Here is a 26,094-nt window from a genome sequence, read left to right on the forward strand (position 1 = left end):
CCATCCACCCCTCACGAGTTGGGGTTGCGGCCATCAGTGAGCGATGGATGGGCTTGAGTTGAGTCACTGACGCTGCATATAACGGATTGGAATTCCTGAACTGGAGTTTTCACGGCAAGTGTAGGCGCAAAGGGTCAGCAAGGAAGAGTAGGACAATTGATCAAGCAATTTCGGTCGACAACACCAAAGTTCAAGCTCGCCAATCAGTGCGCAGCCGTCATGAATCACCTTCAAGGCCACAAAAACCTCTAGTAAACCTTCCAGGCCCAAGCAAAGGCCTGCTTGTCACTGGTCAAGCGCTGAACACTAACCCTGATTTTCGCCTCCCCGGCAGGGACACCTTCCCACTTGACCTGCTCAACATTGTTGACACGGTCGAAAGCACTTCCACTGCTGACGTTCCCATGCTTCTCCGAGCCTCCAGCAGTGACCGTGAGGTCCAGGTCGTTCTGCAGCATGGCGCCAGCAGGATCGGTCCAGACCAGTGTGACCTTTAGTGTCTGAGTTCCAGTTCCGGCGGCATCGATTGTGACCGGAATCTCGACAACATCGTCTTCGTCCACACCCGGGTGCTCACCGTAGCCGATCTTGGTTCCCTCAGTGGCGCCAACGGAATCAGCGACAGAGATGCGGCCCCAGCCAGAGTTTGGATTCGGCGATGTACCAGCCTCGGACGGGGTGTACTGACCAGGGAGCTCAACAGCGCCATTGATCAGCAGGGCCTTGACGAGTGCGGCTGTGGGCGAGTAGGACGAAGGGGCTGCGATTGGCTGCTGACTGCCCCCAGAAGGCGGAGCGTTCTGCGTCTGCTCCGGCGGATTGGCCACGAGGAACTGCCTGAGCAGGGCGCAGCAACCGGACGCCAATGGCGACGCCATGCTCGTGCCAGACTCGTACATGTACTTTGGGTCGGGCGACTGTCCATAAAAGCCACTGTCTGCCACAAGCGAGGATCGCGCGCTGAGAATGCACGTGCCAGGAGCAACGACGTCAGGCTTGAACCTCTTCTCACGGGTCGGACCACGAGAGCTGAAAGCAGCCATTCCGTTCGGGTCGTCCGCGTATTGGTCGCCGTAGATGGGCTCGACAGCGTATCGAGGATCACGACGACCACTGCCCGACACGCCGTACGCGACTGTCAAGTCAGGACGATCGTTCTCGGAGGCACCAATTGTAATGCAGTTCTTTGCTGCGGCTTGTGATCCAATCTGGCGGAGATCGATGCTGCCGTTCGAGTCGTTGTCCACACCATCGTTTCCGGCTGCGAAGACAATGACCATCTCAGGATTACGGACAACGCTGTGATATGTCAATACGAGATTACAGTTGGCTTTTGAGGATACTCACAAGTCGTCAATCTCCTGGCACGACTGGTCGTACGCAAGGCCCGGCTGAGAAGAACCCCATGAATTGTTGTGGACTCGAGCGCCCTCCTTGTAGGCCGGACCGAACAGGTCGTCAAGGTCGTCAGGAATCCCACCTAGCCCACCACGACTGTCGAGCAGCGACTGCATCACAAGAGTGGCAGCGGGAGCCGATCCTTGTATAGGCTCGCCGTTTGACAGGGTGCCCGAACCAAGAACTGATCCACATACATGAGTACCGTGCCCATCGGGGTCGTTTGTCTTGCCGCTGCCCGTGACGCGTCCAAGAGCAATCAGTTTCTTGATCCGATTGGCACCTGCAAATGCCGGGTGGGAGGAGTCTACCCCAGTGTCTCCGACGGCGACAATCTGGCCACTGCCATCGAGTGTGGTCCCGTTGACGTCCACATTCTCAACTTTCAAGATACCGCGAGCAACGTTGTTGAAGAGCCTGTTGGGTTTGACCTCCTGGATGGTCGCAACATCGTCTAGCGCGGCAAGAGCGTCGAGGAATTGCTCCTGCACGGTGAGGCGGATCTTTCCCTTCGAGCCATCCAGATCAATATCTTCCGGATCGAGATGGGCGGCCTCGCACAACTCCTTCTTGCATCCGCTTAATTGACAGTCCTTGTGGAAGACAACATCGACGGTATGGGTGCGGCTCGAGATGTGTCCAGGTGGTCCGACTGTGTGGACACGCAGAGATGGGTTGACGACGAAGTCCGTTGAATAGTCGGCTGCGTACTGGACGAAGTCGAGTGCACGAACAGGAGCGATGTCTTCGGGCTCATAACGACAGAGATAAGTGTTCTCGGACACGTATTCTTTGATAGCAACTTTGGCGTCAGCAAGGGCTTGCTTTTCAGCCTTCTTCAGAGGTCCATTGCTCTGGACCAGAATATATTTGGATTTGGAAGCATTTTCGTTTTCTGCTGCTCCCGCGCTTTGAGTTCGCACTGACGCGCGAGCAGTGGACGGGTCGAAAGTGTTGCCGTTGATCTGAATGAGACCCATATCGAGATGATTGAATCGATGGTCATTGTCTTATCAGCTCTCGCGAGTCCCTTGTTCTTATATCTTACCTCTTAAGAGCCCACCCGGGCACATGTGTCCACTCTAGGCAGTGCAGGTGCTCACCTTAGGTGTGCCAAGCAGGGCGGAGAGGGGAATTTGGGCGGCTACTGCAAGCCAATACTCGACAAGCCCCGGCTATCCATCTGGTTCGTCCTTGTTTTCGTGTAGACACAGCCAGTTACAGCTTTGTTTCTTGTGTTTCGAGCAGATCATCGGGCAGAAGTAGCGAATCCACCAATGGTGTCATATGGTCCGTATTTCGTGAATGCTCGTGGTGGAGCTGAGACATGCGGCTGCCTTCTCATGATCGCTACGGTCTTTCGCTCGCCAGAGCTGAGCGATCACGAGGCAGAAGGACGACGAAGAGACATGTACGAGAATGCTTCGCTTCAGCTGAATACGAGGACACGACCATCACGGCACATGACGAGTTTCGATGGCATCAACAAAGGAGGACTTCAAAGCAGAGAGGCGGATGCGAGATCAGGCCGATAGATCGTCAGAAACAAGAAGTTCGGCAATCACTGACCGGACCTTGCTCCGCCCGGGCCTTGGCGCGGCAGTTTCGACCACTTCACGCAACGCAATCCCAGTTTCTTTGTCTTGGAAGGTATCATGAAGGCTCGTGCATTCTCGTCTATATGTGCTCTCTCTTCGATGTCGTCATCAGTACTGTTCACTAGTCATCAACAGCCTCCTCGAGGTCTGAAAGCATCGATTGCTGCAGCAGGGAAGAGCTTGCCACGTAGGAAAACCCGCCAAAGGGGTCTGACTGGCTCATAGCTCTGCTGTGGCGCCGTTGAACAGGATCTACCGTCCTGTCTGTGAACTCCTTGGCGAAATTCTCTGCCAGCTCTGGGTTCGTGACCAACGGTACGATGGGCGGCTCGAGCTGTCTGGCTTCCAACTTGGCCCAATCGATCTTGCGAAAGAATCTGTGCTTCTTGATGATGTTGATGTCGCCATGACCGACACCAAGTCGTTTGCGAGGCTCTTTGCGTAGCAAACGAGTCAATAAGTCCTTAGCGTCGGGTGATAGGTAATACGGTAGGGCGAGCTTTGCGTGCAAAATGTTCTGCTGAATCTTGGTCCAGTTACCCCCACCGAACGGGGGCTTGCCAGTCATCAGGTCACAGGCCATGGCTCCCAGAGACCACCAGTCGCATGCTTTGCCGTAGCCTGGGCCGTACGAGGTCTCGTCGGATCCTCTGATGATCTCGGGTGCCATGTATTCGATTGTTCCCACACCCAGACTATTGCAGCGACTTCCGCCAGGCGTGCTTGCGTCCTCAACTGCAACCTTGCTGAGGCCAAAATCGGTCAGAAGTAGATGACCCTCGGCGTCTAGAAGACAATTCTCTGGTTTGAGGTCTCGGTAGATGACGCCTACCACCTCATGCAAGTATTCCAACGCCAGCACAATTTCGGCGATATAGAATGCTGCGACTTCCTCTGAAAAGAACTTCTCCATTTCCAAATGCCTGAATAGCTCGCCGCCAGATGCATATTGTAGGATGAGGTAGAGCTTCTCGTGGTCCTGAAATGCGTAGTACAGATTGACGATGAAAGGGTGTCGGTTGACCAGCTCCAAGATGCTCCGCTCGGACATCGTGTTCTCAACCCTCTTCTTATGAACTTTCAAGAACGCCTTTGTCAGCTGCTTCTGAGCGAATAGCTTACCCGTTGCATTCTGACGGACGAGCAAGACCGTGCCAAAGGCACCGTCTCCGAGGTACTTGATGGGCGTGAAGTCTTCAGCCGTCATCTTTCTGGCAATGAGAGAGCTGGCGATTTGGTCTGGGGTCATCGTAGCAGTCGAGACGGAGGACTCTGCAGCCACATCCTGACTGACAAAGTCGTGGTCGATATGAATGTGATAGCTCTCCATGTCTTCGGTCACCTCTTCGGCGGGAGTGTCAGACCCGGCGCTTGCAGCGCTGCTCTCAGCGCCAGACTCAATATGTCGCACTCTGGAAGGCTCGCGACTTGTTGCGGCGCTTCGCAGATTTAGGGCATCTAGTTGAGCTTTCAGGTTGCTGATACCAGGCGAGGCAGGCCTAATGAGGGGACTCGCGCCAGCTAGTGGCGGGAAACGTGGTTGAGGTGAGGCAATGCGCGGACTCGTGTTCGCGGTCGAGATCTCTGATTCAGCACCAGACTCGGTAGGTGTGAAGCCTCTGACCGCATTCACCGACCCCAGGGGTGTCGCTTTCTTCTTGTTTGCCTTCTTCTTCTTCCTCTTAGCCGCATTGGCCGACAGAATCGCGCTGCCACGGGGCTCTGGCAATCTGCCGCGTTTGCCGTCATCGAATGGGTCGTCGACTAGCGCAGCATTGCCAACGCGTTGAGGAGGAGTGTCGAGTGAAGTTTGTCGCGGACGCATGTCTGTCACTTGAGGCTCATCTAGATCCATGACGCCCGTACCAGTCACAACGGACTGCGTTGCAGACGCATCAGGCTCATCTAGAGCATTTGACGGAAGTGACTGAGTCATGGTGGTCATCGTGTCGATTTGTTATTTTGAGAATGCGCAGCGTGCGCCCGGCCGCGTTATTACCGTCCGCCCAGTTCAAGGCGGACTTCACGCCAGTAGCCAGATATATTCACAGAGTGCGAAGAGTGCTGATCCGACAATAGTCATGGACGTAGAGACATCCGGCGAGGAGTCTCGGGCATGTGAAAGATTAATGGTATGGGCGAACTTCTGACCCATTGATGTAAGAGATAAGAGATACTAGACACAGACTAGATCTGTTGAGAGAAGACGAGACAACTGGAACGGTTTCAATGTTGCGATTGCGATGATGACAGAGAGAAGAGGAAGAGTCCCCGGACTGAGGCTGAAAAGATATTGATCCGCACGCATAAAGCCTGGCCTGGCCCGGGCCGCTCATTGGCCTGAAGCGGCGATTTCTCGCTCACTACATCACGTGACAACCCAACCACGAATTTGTTTGCTATGCGTTTACCGCCACTTCTTCTCGTCCTTCTGCATCGTCAGCATCAGGCGAGCATCACCAGAGCAATCAACCATGGACACTGTTATCCTTCGGGACCTCAAATTTGACCTTGTCGTTGGCCGAGATGCCTGGCGCCGTCCAGGCAAACCACAGCCTGTGTCTATAACACTAAATCTCCAACCATCCTCTAACTTTGAGGCGGCTGCTTTGCAAGACGATGTCAATTTGACCCTGGACTATGGCAAACTGTACAAGACCGTCTCTACCAAGATCAAGGACCAAATCTACGGCAATGTCCAGGGTCTGATGCTGGACTTGGCGTCATGTATCAATGGCTATAAGCTGCTTGGTATCGATATCGTGATGCCCAAAGCCATCCTGGAGGCTCATGCTGGCGTTCACTACCACTTGCGTATCGATAGATCTTCCGAGAAGGTAGATGCGTCCTGGAGTATGGCGTTGAAGGGCATCGGTGCTTCCTGCATCATTGGTGTGAACCCACACGAGCGGGAGCACAAGCAACGAATATCAGTTGACCTCATCGTGGGAGGCAGTCGCTCGAAACTGGTGTAGATCGCAATGAACTCGCTGATCCTGGTTTGCAGAACATGGTGAAGAGTCTCGTTGAGGTGAGTCTCTGTGAGGGGTTGCAAAATTTCCGCTAACTCTAGCTAGCGAATCGAAGGATCGTCTTATCAGACCGTCGAGGCTCTAGGAACGGCAATCGCCCAGGTCGTGACAATGGACCACAATCAACCCATAGTGACTGTTCTTGTCGAAAAGCCCAGCGCCATTGCCACGATCGAGACCGCTGCCGTCCAATTGACTAGAGCAAGAACATTCTTTGAGAACAAGGACTTCTGGAAGGTCAAACGTCCTTGATCCACTCACTCTGCCGCGAGATCAACACAACTGACGCGCGGTGGTCTGCGACTTTTGGTCATGGCGACATCATCGACAAGATCAACGTCAATCTCTTTCCACGTACCCGCAAGACTGCCGCGGGGCGCCGCTAGCACCTTCTTACGACCGAAGTCCGTCTTCAGCCCAGTCGTCAGCTCGGGAGGGAGCACAGTCTTTGTGGCTCTCATATAGTCCGATTTCTTCACAGAAAAGTCGACAGCATTTGGTGAAGATACCTCGTCTAGAGGCAACGCAAAATCGTTCGATGGCAGGTCACCCTCCGTTTTGGCACGTTCCAGCTTCTTACGAACGCGTCTTGACGATCGTTGGGTTACTGATTGCTCGAGTTCTCGCACTGGTGGGGATGTTTGAGCATTGTTGGTCTTAGAAGAATTCCTAGTTGGTGTCTTTGGTATGGCGGAGACCGAACCAACGTCTGCAAACACCAATGGGGATGAGTCTATGCTGATTGGATCTGCAACACTTCCGATGACGATGGCAGTGTTGCCAGGAAGGGTCGTCGGAAGCTCTCGCGTTGGTGATGGAGACGGCGAATCCAGATGATGTTTACTCTTGTTAAGGGCAACCTGCCTGACGCCAGGGATCACTTTCGCAGGCTTGAAATATTGCTTCAGGTCAGGACTGATCTCAGAGATGGCTCGTCGAAGCGGATTTCGCGGAGGCTTCTTTGCTGCTGCAACCAATCTAGATGCACTCGTGTCTGCAACAGCCTGCTTCAATGGCTCGGGGACCCGGGATGGGTCTGGGACGGGTGGCTCGTGGGGCCGCGAAGCGCCGAAATATTGGTCGATTCGATTCACCTCCCTGGGCAGCTTAGACGCATTGGACTTCTTCAGCGGTCTCGCTTTCAGTTCCGCCTTGTCTCGTTGGGCTTGATTCCACTCTTCCAGCAGTGCTGGTACGCCAAGCTCGACCAGTGTCTCGGGAATCCACATTCGCTCGAATTGATATGGGGTCCATGTTGTTTTCTTAGACTTGCTGGGACTCTGCACCGCCGTCGTTACATCATCCTCGGGAGCTTCGTCGTCGACATCTTTTTCTGCATCAAGCATGGCAAGGTACTCTGGACTGTCCTCCTCGATGTCGAGGTTGAGTCCAACAACATCGACAGGTGCTGCGCTGACACGGACTTCTGGAATGCCGCCCATCGTGTAATGCTCGCGACGCTCATGGATCTGGCCCGCGGACCGGATGAGTTGGTCTGCGAAGCCATTCTGTAGCCGGTCCGCAAGTAATGGTCGAGCTAAAGACCGCACCAGCTTCCAAGCCCCGGGCTTATATTTCCAGTCGAAAGTTTCCGCTGCATATGACCTCAGAGATTGGACGTTAATGCTACCTTGCCAGTCTGTCGACCACTCGTTTCCATTGTTTTGAGGGTGTCCGGACTTGAAACGACGGGATTGGTGTAGTAACTTAGCACAGTGCGATTAGGGAACGATTTTGGGATCTTGAGGGTCTTATGCCGTTTCTTGAAGTATCCGCTCTCGTTAGTTTCCAGCTCATACTCCAGTCTTTCTCTCCAATCCTGTAAAGCGTCTTCGTCGTTGTTCTGCACAGCATGAATGAGATCTGAGCCGAACCCTGCTCGAGCAATATCGCAGGCCACGTGCACTCCAAAGCCCGGCAGTCCTTGCTGATCGTAGTCGCCTCCACTGAGAAGAGCCACCAAGATCATACCTTCTGGATCAAGCTTAGGGCCATCCTTGATCTGCCGTAAGTCAAGCAGATCGACATGGGTTGGCTCTTTGTTGCCACGGGCGCCCTCCTTGGAGTAGTTCCTCAATGTGAGCTTTGATCCAAACATCACAGCATCACCATCGTCGCTCATGACCATATCGACGATACCAAGTTTCTGTAGCTGAGCACATTCTGCTTCTGCCTCACCTGGCGCTGAATGCGATGGAAAGCGTAGCTGCTCCACCAACTTCCTCGAAGTCTCGTTGGCCAGACAAGTCCCATACCTGGACACTGTCTGGCCTCGTTTACTGAGTGGCTTGTTTGGACCGTCATAGACGAAAAGAGGATGAATTGGAAGTGCCAGTATTCTCAGCAGCCGATAGTATAAGGTTCGAAGGGCAGGGTTCTTGCCGCCTTGCCCAGCTTGAGTCTGGAAGTTCCATATGGCTGCATCTATCGCTATACGGAGTGGTCGTTGCGTTCGTTCCAGGTGCTCGACGGCCAGCTTAGCCAAGGCTACCCGGTCACCACGTCCAATCTCCTTCAACACCCTGTGCAGTGTCCATCAGCAGGCATACCATGCATTGAGGTGCTTAACCTACCCCGGGATCCCCATGATGAGCAGATGGCTCTGGCATGTAAGATATATTTGCTCTTCATGGGGAGTCACTGTGATGATGTCGTGACCAAAGGTCCCGATGTTTATATTCCGAGTACGGCTAGCGCGTGAAGTTCCCTCCACTTCACTCTCCCATCGCCAGAATCATAGGTGTGATGCTGCGAAGCCACTAGTCACCATCGTTCTTACCGCCTGCCGAATTGTTGATCCCAAGATAGTCGCAGCTGGCCACCGACCATGGCAACCGCGACAGCATCTGCCATTCGCCCGGGTCTTCGCGACAACAGACAGCTCTCAGGCTCTCCCCACACACCGACCTCCCGCTTCATATCCTCCAACTATTCTTCTCCAGGCTCTACGTTCCGTCAGGAGGAAGACGCTGTAATCATCGAACTCGATGCTCGGCTTGTAAAAGCAGGCTTCGAAGGCGAGAGCGCACCACAATGCGTTATACCCTTCACTCCTGAGAGCGCGCGCAGGGTCGGCGACTACCGAGAATGGCTGCCAGGCTACAAACCTCCAAAGGGCAGCCTTGAGGATAGCGTGAGTGACTATGAGCTCTGGAGAGATGATCTCGGGCATGGTCTTGAGGACGATGCATTCGATTTGGGCCTCCTCGAGGACAAATTGGAAAGAGCTGTGCGCGACGCATACAATACATATCTTTTGACTGATGCCGGCACTGCACGCCTAGTACTTGTACTGCCTTCTGTGTTACCGCGTCCAATACTGTCTGCGGTTCTTAGCATGCTCTTTGGACGCTGGAAGTTTCCTTCGATATCGCTCCTTCCCCGCCCGACTGTTTGTTTGGCTGCCGCCGGCATGAGATCGGGCATCGTTGTTGATATTGGCTGGCATGAAACCACAATTACGCCGGTCTACGAGTACCGAGAGATGAAGACTAGCCGGAGCATACGCGGCATGAAGACGCTGACTCTGCATGTAGGGCGGATGCTGGAGTCCATCGCTGAGAAGCAGGCTGTTGCCCACGATGAGGCGCTACAGATTGATCTACCTTTCGTCGAGGACTTCGTATACCGAATGGCGCGGTGCGAGTCCCAAGCAACAACACCAACCAATGAAAAAAGTGCATCGAGACTGGAAGAGTCGCCGATCGTCACGCTCGACTGGCCTACAGACTCGTCGTCTGTGGAAGTGTCATTCCCACTTTCGACAGTCACAGAAGTCGTGGATGAATGCTTCCTCCCCAGCGGCTCGGAGCTCCAACCCGACGACGAAGAACTCCCACTCCCAGAGCTCCTTTACAATGCTCTACTGCATCTCCCGCCAGACGTCCGCGCCATCTGCATGGCTCGCATCACCTTTGTTGGCGCCGGATCGACCATTCCCAACCTGCGCCAGGCTGTGGTAACAAACCTGGAGGCTATCGTCGCCCGTCACGGTTGGACACCTGTTCGAGGCACGCACGTGGCTAAAGGGCGCCAGAACCTCACTCTCACTGTCCAGAATCGATCCAGGAGGCGCATCCCGGAGGCAGATGACAATAATGGCGTTGCAAGCATCTCACATCCTCAAAACGACACGGCCCCAACAACGGCAGAAGGAAGTACTTTCGAAGACAAGCTCCAAAAGCAGCTCACCAAAGACTCCTCTCAGCAGTCCGCTCAACAGACAGTACAAGGGCAAATTCGCTGCGTGGAAAGTCTAGGTGCATGGGCAGGTGCGAGTCTCCTCACGAGCTTGAAGGTAAAGGCGGTAGTGGAGATAGAGCGGAGCCGATTTTTGGAAAGCGGTATCGCGGGTGCCACGAGGGATAGAGAGACCGATGCTGTGACAACTGGGCAACGGGCGTCCAGTGGCGGAGCTGGCGCGGTAGGAGGTGGGAAGGCTGGAGAGAGGACAAGTTGGACGTTGGGTGTATGGGCGTGAGATCTGACACTGGTGGTGGGACTCACAAGCGCTACCCGATAAGCGTTCCAACGTGGAAGTCGGACATCCGTTTCGGATCCGACACGTGGTTCAAGGAGCCATGGATATCTTGACCGCAGCAGACGGACACCACAGTGACAGACCCATCGGTGCCACTTCGTTAAGAAAGTATCAAACCCCAGGATCGCGCTTCCCTATGCGAATCTTTTTTGGCCTTTCCCAGGGATGACCCCTGCAGAGACCATCAATACTGAGGACGTGAGCTACCTCAGAAAGCGGCATTGCGTCCATCAAGAGTTGTCTCTACCTTCAAAGACCCAGATCGCTGACTACAACACACCCAGCCTGCCCGCTCCAGCCTTGAAATCGTCCATACCGATGTACGCACCACACATCCTCCTCTTTCCCTCAAACTTCTTCCTCCCGTGCAGAATCCTCCAATTGTCAAACACGACTGGCTCTCCTGGCTGCAATTTGACCTCCACCTCGAAATCTCCGCTACTCAGGAGCTCATCCCACAACTTCGCAGCCCTGTACCAATCGAGCATGATGTCATGGCCCGAAAATCTGGTTAACGCTGACCTGTCGCAGTTGTTCCACCTAATTTGCGTTAGGTGATCTGGTGAATAGTGGGCCCTGGTACTATTATGGCCCAGGACCGGATGGCCCCGTGGTCGTGTACTCAGATCGTTACGGAATGTGCCGGCTGGGGATCCTTCGGCAGTGAAAACAATTCCGGTGTTTGCGAGGGTTTCGTAGGCCTTTTTGTCAATGTGATATAGGGCTGCGGCTGCAGCGAAGCCGTCGCTGAAGGTAGATTCACCTCCGAGCGAGGGATCGAAATCTCCTGGCTGGGGTGATTCGGTTGTGGATGGCATGTGTGAGAGAAGATGAAACAGCTGAAGCCCAGCCGGCTCGGTGAAATAGGAGTTGTCAGTGTGGAGGGGGAGGGACAGGTTCGTGTAGGCTGTGTCGATTGGATTGACCTCACTTGTGAAGTCCCAGAAGCCGCCATAGTGTGTGTGGCGGATAGGCCCCAGTGTATTGAGTATTTCGATGGTCGCTTCGGTTGTGGGTGGTGTTTCTGGCAGGAACACCAGGCCGTGCTCCCATATGTTTGAGAAAAGAGACTTCTGGCCCTCAGCTGCGTCGGGCCCTTTTAGGCTTGGATATGGTGTTTGCGGCTTGGGGCTGTTACTAGAGAATTTGGTCCATTGACGTGTCTGACCGTGGCGCTTCATTTTCGGTTTGCTCCGGGAAGGGAGTGGTAGGTGTTGCTTCAACCAGTCCCACGGAAAGATGGACACGTGCTCATCGGGCCCCTCCCAGGTAATTTTCACACCATCTGCCGTCTCGGAGACATCCTTGGCCTTGATCTCAGGATCGAGAGCAAACGTGTTGTGCTGCCTCTGATGAGTCGACGGGTGTGAGCACACATCGCACAAGCAGTGATCCCGAAGCCAGAAGGATGGAAACAGTTCACGATGCTCGGACCCAAGTTGAATCCTGAGCTGTTGCTTATGATCCGCAACACGCGATTTACTGACTGATGTTTCTGACTCGCCATCTGGCTGAGGATGCAGTAAGATCCTCGGCAAGGATGCTGCAGTCGTTGCTGGGGTCGCAGAGCTACTACATCGCATCTGCTGGATCGCATGCGCCGGCTGTGAGCTTTGCGCCAAGCCTCGATGTGTAAACTGATTCCTCAGCAAAGGAGAGCACCGAGACCACGCCACTACGGGAGGCGAGGCTACAGGATCCGTGAAGGGTACCCAGGCTCTCCCGTAGATGCGACTCACCTGGCGCGTCATCGTACTTTCCTCGTCACAGCAGGATTCGTGGCAGCGACGAAAAGAACGCAGTAGAGGCAGTTATGTTCCAACGAGGATAAATTGATTCGCCGCTTCTCTTTCTGACGCCAAGCATTAGGTACAACATCATTAGGATCGGCTATTCAGGCGCCACGCTTTCATTTCTTCCTCCTCAATGCAAGTTGTGTCCTACCACTGCCAATCAAATCTCTCATGCGCGATGATCTGCCGCGTACACGTGCTGCCACCCATTGTACCGTGTTGCAGCCTACAGCGCTACCGCAAGCCTGACGCTCTGGCAAACGACACTTTGAGCGCGTCAACCGGATCTACGATCGCCTTGGTTTGAGGCAAGCGCGATATTCATAAACGATCCAATACTTGCTCGGAAAGTGATGCTCAGCGAATCCCCATCCACTTCAGATGGGTGAAGGTCCCGTCAAAAAGCCTCCCCGCTTTGGAGGCCCGCGCGTGCGTAGTTTTGCACCAAAGTCTCGTGGCGGATGCTTAACTTGCAAGAAACGTGAGTGACCCTCAATGTCATCCGCAGAAATGCTGTGCCCTCCAGGTTGTGTGGAATACTTAAAACTTCTCTGTCACCTCGGCATTTGCTTCAAAATACGTTGCAAATGCACTGACAGTCAGCGCCAGGTCGGGTCAAATGTGGTGAGGAGAAACCGTTCTGCAAGAGATGTCTCGCGGGCAACCGGCAATGTGAAGGCTACGAAGAGCAGTCGACCAAGCCGCAATCCGACACGCCGTCAGATGAGTACAATCCTGGGTTTCCTGAAGATGCCAGTGGTGGTGAGAACGGCGTCGTGTACGACCTGGATCTCATCCACAGGCCCAAGAAATGCCGCCACTGTGGTGACTCCCATCCCTCAGCACTGTGCCCGTCACCAATGACACCTACCATACTCAGACCAAGCAGTAGTCCTTACCGACAGAAGACAGAGCAGTATCTATTCAAATTCTTTATCGAGGTCGCGGCGGCTTCCGTTTCTAGGAGCAAGATCAGCGCCTACTACTGGCTTGGCGTCTTTCCTCAAGTTGCCCACGATACTTCGTCAGTCCGAGACTGTCTCCTCGCTGTTTCTTCTGCCTTTCACTCGACGTCCGGGGGCATATTCAACACGAATTCGGACTCGGCATCTGCAGCCGCTTCTTGCATCGCCTACGAGGGCCGTGCTATGAGGGCGCTCTGAGCCAGGGCAGCCCCTCCTTGTCAGAAGTACTGAACACATCCATGGCATTCTGGATCACCTCGATGGTCCTCGGCGATTGGGGACTTAGTATGCAGCATCTCTACTACTGTCTGAGAATTATCAAAGGACTCTCGGATCGTTCAAAATTTGATCAGATGCAGTTACGGTATCAGGAGGCCCTGGCCAGCATCGGCTTGAAATACTTTCGTACGACCAGAGGCCCTTGCCCGAAGCATGGCGCTGAGGCCGACTATCTCGACTGCGAAGTAACGTGCTTTGTAAGTTTTAAACGACCTTGCGTCGACCGTGGCGTCTCACCTTGGATTCTCCCTGGAGGATATGTTCTTTGCACACCAAGAATTCTCCTAACTGCATGCAAGACCATTTCATAATCTATACCATTCGTTTCGATACGAAGCTGATTGAACCTATAGACGCCAGAGAAGAAATCTTTTATTGACCGAACTGCCGACGCATTGCACCATCTGAAAGCCGCCCTGCCAACTTTCGAATTATGCCTGGAGCTTCTACGCGATCGAGTTGAGCCACACTCCCATCAGGCCGAATTGGACGGCATCCTCACCAAAGAAATTCGTGAAATACGATTCTTGGTTAATTCGTGGTCAGATCAAACTCGTATGAGAATAGACGAAGCGAAATGGGCCGCGGCGCAAGCCCGTACGCCGTATACGACATCGCCCTTCGATAACATCCTGGTAGACATGATTAGATACATCGTCAACGACCAGCACAGCACAGGCATCGTCTTTCAAGAGCTGGAGCTGAGAACGAGGGTGTCTATAGTACACATTGTATCTGCGACATCTCGGGGCAATTCTATCCTCCTCGAAGATAGCTTGGCACTCATGTACTACTCAGGCTATACCGAGGGATATCTCAGGACGAAGGGCAACTGGAGTAACACACATATTGAAGAGCTCATGCGCACAACATGAGAAAGTTGCCTCCGCTTCGGACTTTCGACAGCGTCACCATGCTCGTGCGCGCCGCGCAACAAGATGTTGGTGACATCGACAAGTAGTGCGCCACTTCGCGAAGCTCGCTTTATTGAGCACGCTATTGCTGCTCTGTGTGTACCGCAGTCAGAGCGACGGCACGGTTGCTGCTTGTCGCACAGAGCGGAATGGGCTCATTCCCTGAACGCATCAGGAGTAAGAAGACGAGTTCTTCGCCACGTCGCGTTTCAAACGCGCAAACATTGTCCGTGCGACCGGACGAGGTCCAGCAGCCATCGCATCTCTAGCTGCGCATGAGGACTCGGCGTTCCCAAGCCACGCCGTGCCGGTCGGAAACATTGCCAGTCATGGTCAGCAAGTTGCACGACCAAGGATCTCGTCCGGCAGGCTCGTTGGACCCGGTGGAAACAGTAGTGCCACTGAGCTCGGCCTTATTCGTCAGCACGTAGATCAGGGCTCGGCGGTCAGGTCTCGCGCCAGCTGTGGCTAATCGAGATGCGCTGACGCTGGCCGCTGCTCATGCTACGATTGGAGGCGACGTTGCGGTCAGTTCTCGCCCATCTACTGCTGCCTCGGCTGGTCATGGGCCATCAGAGGCTTAAGTAGTGGAGGGACAGGGGAGGTGTCTGTGAATAGTACCTAGGCAGGGGTATACGATCAGAGCGCTTGGGCAACTAAACGTATACATAGTGCTGCACGGACTATACAGACACGCTGTGCCGGTGGATCTGTGGAATGATCGAGGACCATACCGAGTATTGGCCGTTATACAGTATTGGGTTTCGAGGGCTCGAGTAGGTAGACTTGGCGCCTACTAATTTCTATTTCAGACACACCGTCGTTGCATGCTTTCGCTGCACACAGAGACTACTCATATTCGTCCAGACAACTCGGACATACTCATACAGCTGCTCCCGTTCCGAGCGTACCATTCCCTCCTGCCGCTGCGTGCGCCCATCACAAACTAATCTCTCCCCTCCACATCCCGTCATTGACGCCCAGCTTCTCGACCAGGTTCCTCCACCTGGGACCTCCACGATCCTGCTTTCGAAGATAGTTCAAATGTTTCTGCCGTTTATGCACCAATAACCTCAAATTCCGCTTGTTGATCTTATCCTGCCCGCCCAGATTCGCCGCCAGGACATTTATCTTGGCAGTCAGAATTGCGACTTGCACTTCTGAAGAGCCCGTGTCTGGCCCGGCGCGTGCTGGAATGGCTTCTGATGATGATCCCTCGTTCGATGGATGTTGTGAAGAACGAGGTTTCGCTGGCAGGATCTCGTCGGTACGATGCCGGCCGAACTCTTCTATGCAGCGCATCACGTTCACCCTGGTGCGGTCTTTCTGGGAGGAGTTCCCCAGGTCGGTGATCAGATTCATTGCCTTGACGGCGTTCTCGTGCTGAGCTTCGAAGATCTCGAGGCGGTCCGCGTTAGCGCTGTCGTCGCCATCAATTTCCCGAGGTTTGGTCAGCGCGGCTGACCGTTCAATCGAAGAAGAGAGCTCGTTGGGTTTGACAAAGTAGTTTAAGTAAGAAGTCTTCAGCTCCGCCAGGGGCGCATTTGGATGTAGAGACTCGATGAACGGCGTAGGGCGGGAATGTACTGGGTGTCCCAGGTCGAGACCGGCTTTGCGTAGAGACTCTTGTCGGGCAACGTTGGCCGCGCGCCGTTGTCGTGCTTGGGCTTGTCGGTAGGGGTCGATGCGTTTCCGGACTTTGCGCTTGCGCTTCATTTCGAGGGGCGCGGTGGTTGAGAATGGCGCTGCACAGGATGGGCAGATGGATCGGGTTGGGAGGAACTGTGGTTGCGGTGTGTATGTGAGGCGAGGGAGGGCTTGGAAGAGGGAGGTTACTGCGGCTCGTTAGTATGGTCCGGGAAATGGTGGTGGAGATTTCGTACGGTTGAACAGACCGCCGGCAGCGGCTGCCGTAGGTCGAGGTGGCATCGTTGTCGACGGTGATGGAGGGACTGCTCGAAAGGCTGTCGAGCTAGATAACTCGCCTACTAAATTCGGAGGATGAGGTCGCGAGGTCGCGACATTCTACGGCGGATCCAAAATTCCGCTCCGACTTCTAGGCTAGATCGAATTGAGAATAGCTCCAAGAAATCTTGGCGTCGCACCGCGAATCTGGTAACTGCGATCTTTTGCTCGAACTTCGACAGCTACGACCACCTCGCCGACCCTCTTTCTACTCACATACCCAGCAGTCATTGCCAACACCGCAAACATGGCCGCTCCTTCAAATCTCCCCCCCATCTTCAACCCTACCTCCCAGGACATTGAGATGCTCCTCGCAGCTCAGTCCCATCTCGGGTCCAAGAACTTGCAGGTTCACATGGAACCGTACCTGTGGAAGACTCGTCCTGACGGCATCAACGTTATCAACCTGTCCAAGACCTGGTAAGAGACCGGCACATATCATGGCTATTTTGTTCTGTACTAACACGTCCTCTCCAGGGAGAAGATTGTCTTCGCCGCACGCATCATCGCCGCAATCGACAACCCAGCCGATATCTGTGTCATCTCCGCCCGCCCCTACGGCCAGCGTGCTGTCCTCAAGTTCGCCGCACACACCGGTGCAGTTGCCATTGCCGGTCGCTTCACTCCCGGTAACTTCACCAACTACATCACCCGCTCATTCAAGGAGCCCCGCCTCATCATCGTGACTGACCCGCGCACCGATGCCCAAGCCATCAAGGAGGCCTCCTACGTCAACATCCCCGTCATCGCTCTCTGCGATACCGACTCCCCAACCGAGTTCGTCGATGTGGCTATCCCTACCAACAACAAGGGTCGTCATGCCATTGGTTTGGTTTGGTGGTTGTTGGCTCGCGAGGTGCTTCGCCTGCGCGGAACACTTGCGAACCGTGAGGTCGACTGGGATGTCGTGGTCGATCTGTACTTCTACCGCGATCCCGAGGCTGAGGAGAACAAGGATGAAGAGCAGAAGCCGGGCGTTGAGGAGGCTGGTCCTGGTGCAGTTGATCGTGGCTTCACTGATACGGCTGATTGGGCTGGCGAGAGTGGTGCCGCTCCAGGTATCGAGGGCGCCCCGGCTCCTGATGCCAATTGGAATGATCCTGGCACTGGTGGTGACTGGGCTGATGGCACGGCTCAGCCTGCCACCGGAGCTCAGCCCGCTGCTGGCTGGTAAGAGAAGATCGTTGTTATGGTCGCAGGTGCAGGCAACGCTCATCCTCAGATCGACGCTGGGCCAACCCCGGTTCCATTACCCGACGAGCACTGTCACCTCCCATCCATATTAGATCCTCACACACCGCCTCAGTACCTCAACACACCTGAGATCAAAAAGCACTGATGAGGGAAAGATACTCCCACTCCGTCTTCCGTCCTCCGTTCAAAACAACCCAGAGTCATCAGTGTTCGGTAGCGAGTCATGTCGACCTACCACCGATGCTCGCCGCGGAGGAGCAAGGAAGATGTTCTACCAGAGCGGGAGGGAAAGCCCTGTGCTTTGTGGTTTCCCAAATAGTCCCTTTTTTAGCACAGATTACGTAGCTAACACCTAAGTAAGGCTCGATCTAGCAATGAAGACTTCGAAAATGATTCTTGTCTACACTATCCAGGTCGTGAATCGGGCCCGCCTGCTCCAATGGTGTTGATTCCCATGCTTCCCACCTCGCCTTTGAGTCCGACGAAGCGCCCCCTCCTGCTTCCTCATCTTTCTCGACCTGCATCATGCTCCTCAACTTGCTCCGGATCAATCTTCTTGCGAAGATATCCTTGGCGATTGAATCGCATCTTCCTGCACGCCCAACAGCTACCGGTGTAGCAGCCATGGTTCGGCATATCACCTGGGCCAACATTCAGTCTTATCTTGGCGAGACCTGTCGTGACCATCTATCTTTGAACCATCAGCAGTGTCCCTCATTGAGACCTGGTCCACTATCTCCCGTAAAAGGCAGCGTCGTCCGCATCCGTCGTGTAGAGCTCTCGTAGACGCGATACTTGCTGAAGCCTCAGTCTAGCCAGAGAGCTGAGCTAGATCGCTAGAGTTTGGGTGGCGGACTGCTCATGCAAGGTCCAGGGTAATTTGAACATACGACTGGATACTCCGTCTCGGCGACCGAGAAGGACAGGGCCATACTGCTGGCTCGTGATCATGGATGTAGCTGGCCTTATGTGCCCGTCAGATGGGGTCGAGGCGGCGCAAGCTCGCGGATTGTGGTCGTTCTTTGATGGTGGTGGCGTTAGCGACGAACGCACGTCGCATGTCGGGATCCCTCAAACCTTCTCGTCGCCTACCTCAGCACGCTGACCAGCCTGTGAAACACACTGTCGTAGAATAGCCAAGATTTCCTCTACCCTATCTTCTCGAACATCCTCAGGAAACCTCTCCTCGATGCTCTCAATCACTAGCGCAAGCGCCGTGTTGTCTCCACTGGCGACAGTCATTTCGGTATCTTGCTCATCTGTGGGCACGTCGGAAGAAGTGCCTGGGCCAGGAACCTGAATCTGAGCAACAGCATGACCGCGATCGACTTCGTCCTCGGCTGTCTCTGCCTCCGCTTCCTCGTTCGTACCATTAAGTTCCTCCCCATCATCACTTGTGGGCTGCGGCCGCGGAAGACCTAGTCCTAGGTTGATGATAGTGTAGACTTCAGGCTTGGTAAGTCCGTACGAGCGTAGACGCTTTACTGTGTCCTTGATGTACTGTTCCGGCGGCGGAGCGGTGGCTAAGCTCGGTGTGGTCTTCTCGACATATCTTAAAACCTGTTCGTTGCGAGTCGTGGTCAGTTTAAGAATACTTTGGTAAGGAATATGGTTAATCCGTTCGAGAACTAGCCGTCGGCAACACCTTATTAGACTTACGTCTTGTCGGACTTCTCTATAGCCCTTCAAATCGATAGTCTCGTATGCGCCAATCTTTTTGGTCTCTTTTCGTGGAGTGTGTGATTTCAGGAAGTCGTAGACTTCGATATTGGTGATGAGCGCTGACTGGGGGTCGACCACCTTCATATTGGCTACGGCCGATCGCGGCAGTCACTTCCTGAGGATCCGACAATCGACCTCAAAAGCATTTATGCTCGGTGCTTCACGACTCGTGGTAGAGGTTCGTGATCGAGAAGGCAACTGCAGCAATGTGGTTGAAACTTTGTAGTGGAATTTTGAAAAGAAGGCAACCACGACAGCTCCACTCTTCCCACTCACACTTACACATTGGTATATTGCAACGCTCCCACTCTCAACACATCAGTGTGGTTGCACGCATCAGCATAGCTAGCACTACAACAGCGACATCTAAGACGTATCGGCCGTCTCTCAGGGTAGCGTGTATCACCACTCGTCCTGATCACAAGGTTGGCAAGCAGATTTACACAGTATTCATTGTGTGAGCGGCCCACGCCGGCCCGGAACTTACATTGTCGAGAGATATCTGCAAAACGTGACTGTACATCTCGACCGTGTGCCTCAACTCCGCCATGCTACACAAGTCCCACTACCCGAGTACGCCATGCATATGCCTTTTCGTGACAAAATCCAACAAGCCGAAAGAGGCAGGATATCGAACGTAGAAGAATCGTACATATCAGCACATCAAGCCTTTGACTTTTTCTTCTTTTTCTCGGCTTTTGATGTGACGTCTTCCTCTTCCCGCTTCCGCTTCTTCTCGCTTGCACCATTTGTGCCGTTAGTGACTGGCGCCGCGTCGCCTCCCTTCTTGACAGCCTCGCCGTTGCCGTTGATGACCATCTCGCCCTTGTCGAGCTTCTTCTGCAACTTCTTCGCACTCATGCCTGCCTTGGCGGCTGCTGCTTCGATGTCGACTTCGGGAGCCAACTTAGACTCTCGCTTCGACTGTCGCTCGAGCTTTCTGAGCAGCTTCTCTTCCTTCTTCTTCCGCTTCTCAGCTTTCCGCGCAGCTTTGTCGTCTGATGGGACAATGGCAGCCTCTTCCACAGGATTGATGGGCTCATCGGGTTGTGACTCTGCTGAGTCTGTGTCGACGCCGTTGGTCATATGTGTGTCCTCGATTTCCTCAATCAGCTTCTTGCCTTTCGACTTGTCCTTCTTGGGCTTGGTCGCAGCGTCTTCTGTACCGTCCAGTGCATCAGCATCAGCATTGTACTTCTTAGCTTCCTTGATGTCCCACTTCTTTGGTTGAGTGGTGGTGGCAGTTCCATCCGGCGCGATAGCGACACCCTTGGGTCTCAGCGGCCGACCCTCGATGGCTGACAGTTTGCGCTCGAGATAAGCACGCGCGTCTGTGCCGAGTGCAGCCTTCTCCTCCTCACCTACTTCTTCACCTTCGTCCCACTCATGCAGTGCATCGACACGCAGTCCAAGAGCGGCTTTCGCAGCGAGCACTCTCGCCATCTTGCCCTTATTCTTGCCGGTGGCTTGTCCGATCAGAGACGAGTGATAGATGAGACCATATTTGGGTGTATCATGCTTGGTCTTGAGAGCTCGGAAGAGAGCCTTCTCTGCTCCGAGAATCTGAATGGTACTAGCAGGATTCTTCGATAGTGACATTAAGCTCCCAGCGTGGGCAATGAGGCGGGCACCGACCAGATCGCCAACGAGAGCAGTCAAATTGGGCGCGATTGCCGTCATTCGAGCTGTTAGGTAGCTGGCTAGTTGTGTTCGGTATTCGGTGAATGATACGACCTGTTCAGCCAGGCTCTGGATATTCTCAAGATCCTCATCTGTGATTTCGGTACCCATGGACTTGTCTGCGGCCATCTTGACGGCCTGTTCGATCTCTTCCGGAAGGATGTCTGCAAGATCTGTCTTCTCGAAATTCTCTCGCATGCCCATCTTCAGCACGACCTTTGCATATGCCAGGTTGTCGTTCAAGATCTTGGCCATTTCTGGGAAGTGCCAGCCGTACCATTCCTTTACTCGCATGGCGTATGTGTTGAGTTCCTTGTCGAGGTCATCGAGGAGGCCAATGGCTTGAATGATCATAACGTCAATCTTGTCAGCGGAGAATTTGAGCTTGTGACGTGCGAGCGAATGTGATAGACCTAGCGATAATTGCTTCGAGTCTTCGGGCGCGAGTTGTGGTACGAGGGAGTAGATGTGTTCTCGAATGGCGCGATAGAGGTCGGCGGTCGTCGAGTCGGCCACAGGCTTGATGTCGAGGCCAGGAAGCTTGCCGATAGCATTGCCCAACTTCGGGTCGGCCACGGCGAGGCTAAGCTTCTTCTCATCTTTGACGGTGTCGAGCAGGGATGCCAGCTGTGGAGTGACTTTTCCTTCAACGAGGGCGGCGGCTTCTTCGAGGGCAGCGGCAGCACTATCGAATTTGGCGAACTGCTTGAGCTTCAATTGGTTGCAGACGGCTTCGACATTTTGGAGTGATTCTGCGATATCGTCTTTTGCGAGCAGCTTCTTGTCCTTGGCCTTGAAGAGAGCGTATCCAGCAGGCGTCTCCTGCAGCACAAGAAGCGTCATATCGATGATCTTCTTACTATGCTGAGGCTTAAGGATATGGACACGTTGTATGCAATGCTGGTTGTGAAGTTCTACGCTGGCTGTCCAAAAATTTTACCAAGACCTGTCCTAATTCCGCTAAGTCCTGGACGAGGTCATCGACTTCCAAGGTTGATCAATGCGGGAACTGGAGCTCGCCCGAATAATAGATCAGCCGGAGCCTACATTGTCTTGAGTACCATCACTGCCTTTCGAATTCTTGTGCGCAGTGCAGCATATCGCAAGTGAACCTGCAGGCGTCCTGTCTCACTCCCAGCGACACTGACCTACATTCCATCGAGGTCCCTCACGGAGACCTGGAGTCGCCATGGAAGGTGCGCAGCAGAAAGCAATGACTTCTATATACGCTAACCTCTGGATTAGGTCTCTTCTTCAACGTCAATGGCGGGTTCATGGAGGGGATTGTCCGAGGATACAGAAACACTCTGCTCACGTCACAGAATTATGGCAATGTATGTATCTGGAAGCGGAATCGCAGCAGCCACTGATATCCCGCAGTTGACACAGTGCGAAAGCATCGACGATGTGAAGATGCAGCTCGGTCCCGCCTATGGTGATGCTCTCTCTGCGTTACCACCCAACCCATCGACATCGGCGCTCACGTCGAAGATGACGGAGAAGTTGGTGCAGGACTTCAGATACCTCCAGGGCCAGTGCACCGGCTCTCTGTCCAAATTTATGGAATATCTCACCTATTCATACATGATCGACAATGTCGCACTTCTCATCACCGGCACATTACACGAACGAGACACTAAAGAGTTGCTCGAGAGGTGTCATCCACTGGGCTGGTTCGAAACCCTGCCTGTACTTTGCGTTGCGACCAATATCGAAGAGCTGTACAACTCAGTTCTGATCGAGACACCCCTGGCACCCTACTTCAAAGGCAGCCTCAGTCATCAGGACCTTGATGAACTCAACATTGAAATCGTCCGGAACACACTGTACAAGAACTACTTGGAGGACTTCCACCATTTTGTCAACAACGACCCAGAAATGGCAATGACACCAACTGGAGAGATCATGAGCGAGATTCTGGAATTCGAGGCCGACCGGAGAGCAATCAACATTACAATCAACTCATTCGGCACAGAGCTCAACAAAGATCAACGGAAAAAGCTGTATCCAGAATTTGGGAAACTGTACCCCGAAGGAATGCTTATGCTGTCGAGAGCGGACGATATAGAAAGCGTATCACTGGCTGTCAGCGGCGTGGGCGACTACAAACGCTTCTTTGACGAAGTCGGACTGAATCAAGGTGGCTCGGGCGCGGGAAATATGCAAGGTGGATCCGGAGGCGACCAGAAGTCGCTCGAGGATCTCTTCTACCTCAAGGAGGCTGAGCTGTCCAAGCTGGTCTTCACCAGACAGTTCACTCACGCCGTCATCTATGCCTGGGTGAAGTTGAGGGAACAAGATAAGTCCAAGTCGTTCTTCGAAGGCATCAAAGCTAACCCTTCGCCACAGCTGAGAAACGTGCAATGGATATCGGAATGCATCGCTCAGAACCAGAAGGACCGGATAGGCAACTACATCAGCGTCTTCTGATCAGGAACGTCGATCCTTGATCCTCGGTTCTCCGCTGTCCGATTGTGCGCCGTCGAATCTGACCTGGACAGGTCGAGACCTTCTCGTCGCTTCGTTGCCTTGCCTGGTCACCAGTAAAGCGTGTCACTAGAGAAGATGAGTATATACCTATGTACGGTCAGGGATGCAAGGCGTTCAGGGGGGACCACAAGGCAATACAACATCTTTCACTTGATGATTTCCAGGCTGCCGCAACAGCTCAGGCAATTGATGGCGGATATGCCACCACCAACAATAGGTAGGAGAGCAACATGTCTGTCTTCACTTCACTGCGTACCCACACTCCAGCCATCTGTGTTATCTCCGTTGCTATCCCGACGGTATCCTTTGCGACCACCGGCTTTCGCATCCACTCATGCGACCACACAAAGTATCGCTTCGTTTGAAGCACGACTTCGAGGTACGACTGATAATCCGCATCGCAGCTAAAATAGGACAGCTTGCGAGGAAGGCGAAACATATCCTGCGCAACAGAATGCCAGATGTCACAATGTTGGACCAGGACGTAAGTTCTGGCTATCCACCAGGCCAATACCAACTGCCACAGTTCACGCCAGCACGCTCAAGATCGCAGCTGAATTGTGTCGCGCTAGTGCAGTCACAACAACAGCATGACAATATGATCTCCTTAACGCCACAGGACAACACAGATGTTGCCGCGGACGCAGAAAAACCTATGGACATCTGTGAGCCAGAACCTCAATCACTTCGCACATTGTGGCCTGAAATTTATGCTGTTGAACCCCTGAGCATCAAGCGCAAACCAGTTGGTGAGCCCGTCAAGACTACTATCAAGCCATCGAAAGTCTACGACGTCCGACCACCGACCAACAACCGCCCATCTCAACAGCCTGCCGCTGTAGAGCGACCAAGATCCCAAGAAGTCTGGGTATCATCACTCGGCTCCAGCACCAGACCTGACTTCGCGGAATCCGCTCAAACTTCGGACAGCCAAATGGGAACATGCTTTTCAACACCGTCCAAAGCCCTGGCTCCACAAGGCGCGCTCTCGGACAAAGAAGAGAAAGCAAGGCGAAAGGCGGCGCGCAACGTCGAACGCCAGAAGTTGCAAGCAGAACTTGCCGACCTCGAGAAACGCCGCAAGCACCCAATGCCACCGCCTGTCCTCCGCGCTCTTGCACCTAAAAAGCTTCGCAACAGTCTCCTCGAAAAGTCAGTCCGCAAAGCGATCGACCCCGAATCCGTCATACCTAGCGAATGGACGCGTCGACCCAAGCTCGAGACCGCCTTCGCATCCAAAGACGAGTTCTCCGTCGACGGCTTCATCGTCCTCGACACCTCCGCTCGACCGTCCAGCGCGACGTCTTCGACCTCCAATCCAAATGCTCACACCGTCCCTTTGGCCCTCGTCCTCCACCTGCCAGCCTTCCCAAGGTCGCCCCGGGCGCCTTCGACGCCTTGGTCGCTGCTGCTCTGAACAACGGTAACGATGTAGTGCGATATGCTCACACCTACAAGCCTGACCTTCGCACCATAGCCGCCCGCAACATTGCTCCTGGTTCCAACTGCCGCGACCGCCTTCCCAGCAACTTCGCCCCCTTCCGCCCTAATCATGCTGGCCACCGCGCTCCCGCCAACACCGAAGAACACGCCTTCCTCCTCCACTGCTCCTTCAAGATCCCCTCCACCGCAACGCGCCGCTACTACTCCAGGCCAGAAGCGCAATACCTCCCTTCCATCGCCGCCCACAGCACCCTCCTTTCCCGCCCGAAGGACCCAATGTACGACTTCGCAGCCAGACAGCGTGAACATGCCGCGCAGCACGCGCAGCGCCAACGCGAGCGGCAAGTGGAAACCACGCGTCGGTTGGGCGGGATCATGACGGGCCTGAAGAAGCGATTGGGCCCTGAGGCTCAGTACAAGCGATTGAAGGAAAGCAGGCTTCCAATGCATCAGCAGCCGATTGGTGGAAGGAACTGGGTGAGGAGTCCGACCAGCGACGAGAAGAAGGCGGAGGCGGAGCAGGCGAAGCGAGAAGGGCAGCAGACCGATCAGCAGCAGCAGGAAGTAGAGAAGAAAGATCCAGACACGAAACTGTTGGACGAGTACGAAGCTGCGTTTCACGTGTGGGAGGCGAAGATGAGTCTGGAGAACGGAGGGAAGGCGGTGGGATGGTGGGAGGATAGGTGGAAGGAGCCGGAGATGAAGAGATTCGCTGTGCAGGAGATTCCGAAGTTTGGTGGAGGTGGAAAGGCAGTGGTGGTGAAGCAGCCGGGAACGGAGACAAAGCAGCAGGAAGCGAAGGGCGAGAGCCCAGTCCCTGCTTCTGCCCCAATTGCTGTTCCTGCTCCTCTTCCGCAGTCTGCAAAGGAACCGCAGGAGAAGCCGCCGATGGAGGTCGTGCGGTGGAAGTTGCCGCTCCTCGGGAAGCTGGCGGGAGGCCACCCGGCGCATGAGGAGCACTTTGACGATTTTGAAATTTGAGATTGATATTTGTCCCCAGGGAGGACTCTAGCATGCAGATTGAGAGACTTTGCATTTCAGTCTTTATGTAGGTATGCATGCAGAAAACGACGAGCAGACA

At 54.1% G+C, this 26,094-nt stretch overlaps 13 protein-coding genes across 13 annotated transcripts; 5 read left to right on the forward strand and 8 right to left on the reverse strand.

Moving 5' to 3' along the window:
• Nucleotides 1-248: 248 nt before the first annotated feature.
• Nucleotides 249-2,378, reverse strand: AB675_2090 (Serine protease/ABC transporter B family protein tagD; the record flags this gene model as incomplete). Its single annotated transcript, XM_018142033.1, has 2 exons — nucleotides 249-1,299; nucleotides 1,348-2,378. The coding sequence occupies 2 exons, from the start codon at nucleotides 2,376-2,378 to the stop codon at nucleotides 249-251; spliced, it is 2,082 nt and encodes a 693-aa protein (XP_018002902.1).
• A 739-nt stretch (nucleotides 2,379-3,117) lies between these two features.
• AB675_2091 (Serine/threonine-protein kinase psk1) lies at nucleotides 3,118-4,932 on the reverse strand (the record flags this gene model as incomplete). The annotated part of the gene is made up of 1 exon (XM_018142034.1): nucleotides 3,118-4,932. One exon carries the CDS (start codon nucleotides 4,930-4,932, stop codon nucleotides 3,118-3,120), a length of 1,815 nt encoding a protein of 604 aa, XP_018002804.1.
• Nucleotides 4,933-5,470: 538 nt separating this feature from the next.
• Nucleotides 5,471-5,971, forward strand: AB675_2092 (Folic acid synthesis protein fol1; the record flags this gene model as incomplete). The annotated part of the gene is made up of 1 exon (XM_018142035.1): nucleotides 5,471-5,971. One exon carries the CDS (start codon nucleotides 5,471-5,473, stop codon nucleotides 5,969-5,971), a length of 501 nt encoding a protein of 166 aa, XP_018002617.1.
• A 314-nt stretch (nucleotides 5,972-6,285) lies between these two features.
• AB675_2093 (uncharacterized protein) lies at nucleotides 6,286-7,470 on the reverse strand (the record flags this gene model as incomplete). The annotated part of the gene is made up of 1 exon (XM_018142036.1): nucleotides 6,286-7,470. One exon carries the CDS (start codon nucleotides 7,468-7,470, stop codon nucleotides 6,286-6,288), a length of 1,185 nt encoding a protein of 394 aa, XP_018003044.1.
• A 164-nt stretch (nucleotides 7,471-7,634) lies between these two features.
• On the reverse strand, nucleotides 7,635-8,615 carry AB675_2094 (Flap endonuclease-like protein; the record flags this gene model as incomplete). Its single annotated transcript, XM_018142037.1, has 2 exons — nucleotides 7,635-8,550; nucleotides 8,602-8,615. 2 exons carry the CDS (start codon nucleotides 8,613-8,615, stop codon nucleotides 7,635-7,637), a joined length of 930 nt encoding a protein of 309 aa, XP_018002886.1.
• Nucleotides 8,616-8,855: 240 nt separating this feature from the next.
• AB675_2095 (Actin-related protein 10) lies at nucleotides 8,856-10,508 on the forward strand (the record flags this gene model as incomplete). Its single annotated transcript, XM_018142038.1, has 1 exon — nucleotides 8,856-10,508. One exon carries the CDS (start codon nucleotides 8,856-8,858, stop codon nucleotides 10,506-10,508), a length of 1,653 nt encoding a protein of 550 aa, XP_018002785.1.
• Nucleotides 10,509-10,837: 329 nt separating this feature from the next.
• On the reverse strand, nucleotides 10,838-11,749 carry AB675_2096 (Trimethyllysine dioxygenase; the record flags this gene model as incomplete). Its single annotated transcript, XM_018142039.1, has 1 exon — nucleotides 10,838-11,749. The coding sequence occupies one exon, from the start codon at nucleotides 11,747-11,749 to the stop codon at nucleotides 10,838-10,840; it is 912 nt and encodes a 303-aa protein (XP_018002712.1).
• Nucleotides 11,750-13,565: 1,816 nt separating this feature from the next.
• AB675_2097 (uncharacterized protein) lies at nucleotides 13,566-14,480 on the forward strand (the record flags this gene model as incomplete). Its single annotated transcript, XM_018142040.1, has 2 exons — nucleotides 13,566-13,802; nucleotides 13,959-14,480. The coding sequence occupies 2 exons, from the start codon at nucleotides 13,566-13,568 to the stop codon at nucleotides 14,478-14,480; spliced, it is 759 nt and encodes a 252-aa protein (XP_018002647.1).
• Nucleotides 14,481-15,458: 978 nt separating this feature from the next.
• AB675_2098 (uncharacterized protein) lies at nucleotides 15,459-16,448 on the reverse strand (the record flags this gene model as incomplete). The annotated part of the gene is made up of 3 exons (XM_018142041.1): nucleotides 15,459-15,650; nucleotides 15,891-16,354; nucleotides 16,403-16,448. The coding sequence occupies 3 exons, from the start codon at nucleotides 16,446-16,448 to the stop codon at nucleotides 15,459-15,461; spliced, it is 702 nt and encodes a 233-aa protein (XP_018002933.1).
• Nucleotides 16,449-16,731: 283 nt separating this feature from the next.
• AB675_2099 (40S ribosomal protein S0) lies at nucleotides 16,732-17,658 on the forward strand (the record flags this gene model as incomplete). The annotated part of the gene is made up of 2 exons (XM_018142042.1): nucleotides 16,732-16,904; nucleotides 16,962-17,658. 2 exons carry the CDS (start codon nucleotides 16,732-16,734, stop codon nucleotides 17,656-17,658), a joined length of 870 nt encoding a protein of 289 aa, XP_018002912.1.
• A 1,091-nt stretch (nucleotides 17,659-18,749) lies between these two features.
• AB675_2100 (uncharacterized protein) lies at nucleotides 18,750-19,484 on the reverse strand (the record flags this gene model as incomplete). The annotated part of the gene is made up of 2 exons (XM_018142045.1): nucleotides 18,750-19,238; nucleotides 19,338-19,484. 2 exons carry the CDS (start codon nucleotides 19,482-19,484, stop codon nucleotides 18,750-18,752), a joined length of 636 nt encoding a protein of 211 aa, XP_018002953.1.
• Nucleotides 19,485-20,063: 579 nt separating this feature from the next.
• On the reverse strand, nucleotides 20,064-21,923 carry AB675_2101 (Nucleolar protein 58; the record flags this gene model as incomplete). The annotated part of the gene is made up of 1 exon (XM_018142046.1): nucleotides 20,064-21,923. One exon carries the CDS (start codon nucleotides 21,921-21,923, stop codon nucleotides 20,064-20,066), a length of 1,860 nt encoding a protein of 619 aa, XP_018002746.1.
• A 2,101-nt stretch (nucleotides 21,924-24,024) lies between these two features.
• On the forward strand, nucleotides 24,025-25,994 carry AB675_2103 (uncharacterized protein; the record flags this gene model as incomplete). Its single annotated transcript, XM_018142047.1, has 2 exons — nucleotides 24,025-24,860; nucleotides 24,935-25,994. The coding sequence occupies 2 exons, from the start codon at nucleotides 24,025-24,027 to the stop codon at nucleotides 25,992-25,994; spliced, it is 1,896 nt and encodes a 631-aa protein (XP_018002977.1).
• Nucleotides 25,995-26,094: the final 100 nt, after the last annotated feature.

The sequence above is a fragment of the Cyphellophora attinorum genome (assembly GCF_001299255.1).
Source record: "Cyphellophora attinorum strain CBS 131958 chromosome Unknown Contig6, whole genome shotgun sequence".
Lineage (NCBI taxonomy): Eukaryota > Fungi > Ascomycota > Eurotiomycetes > Chaetothyriales > Cyphellophoraceae > Cyphellophora > Cyphellophora attinorum.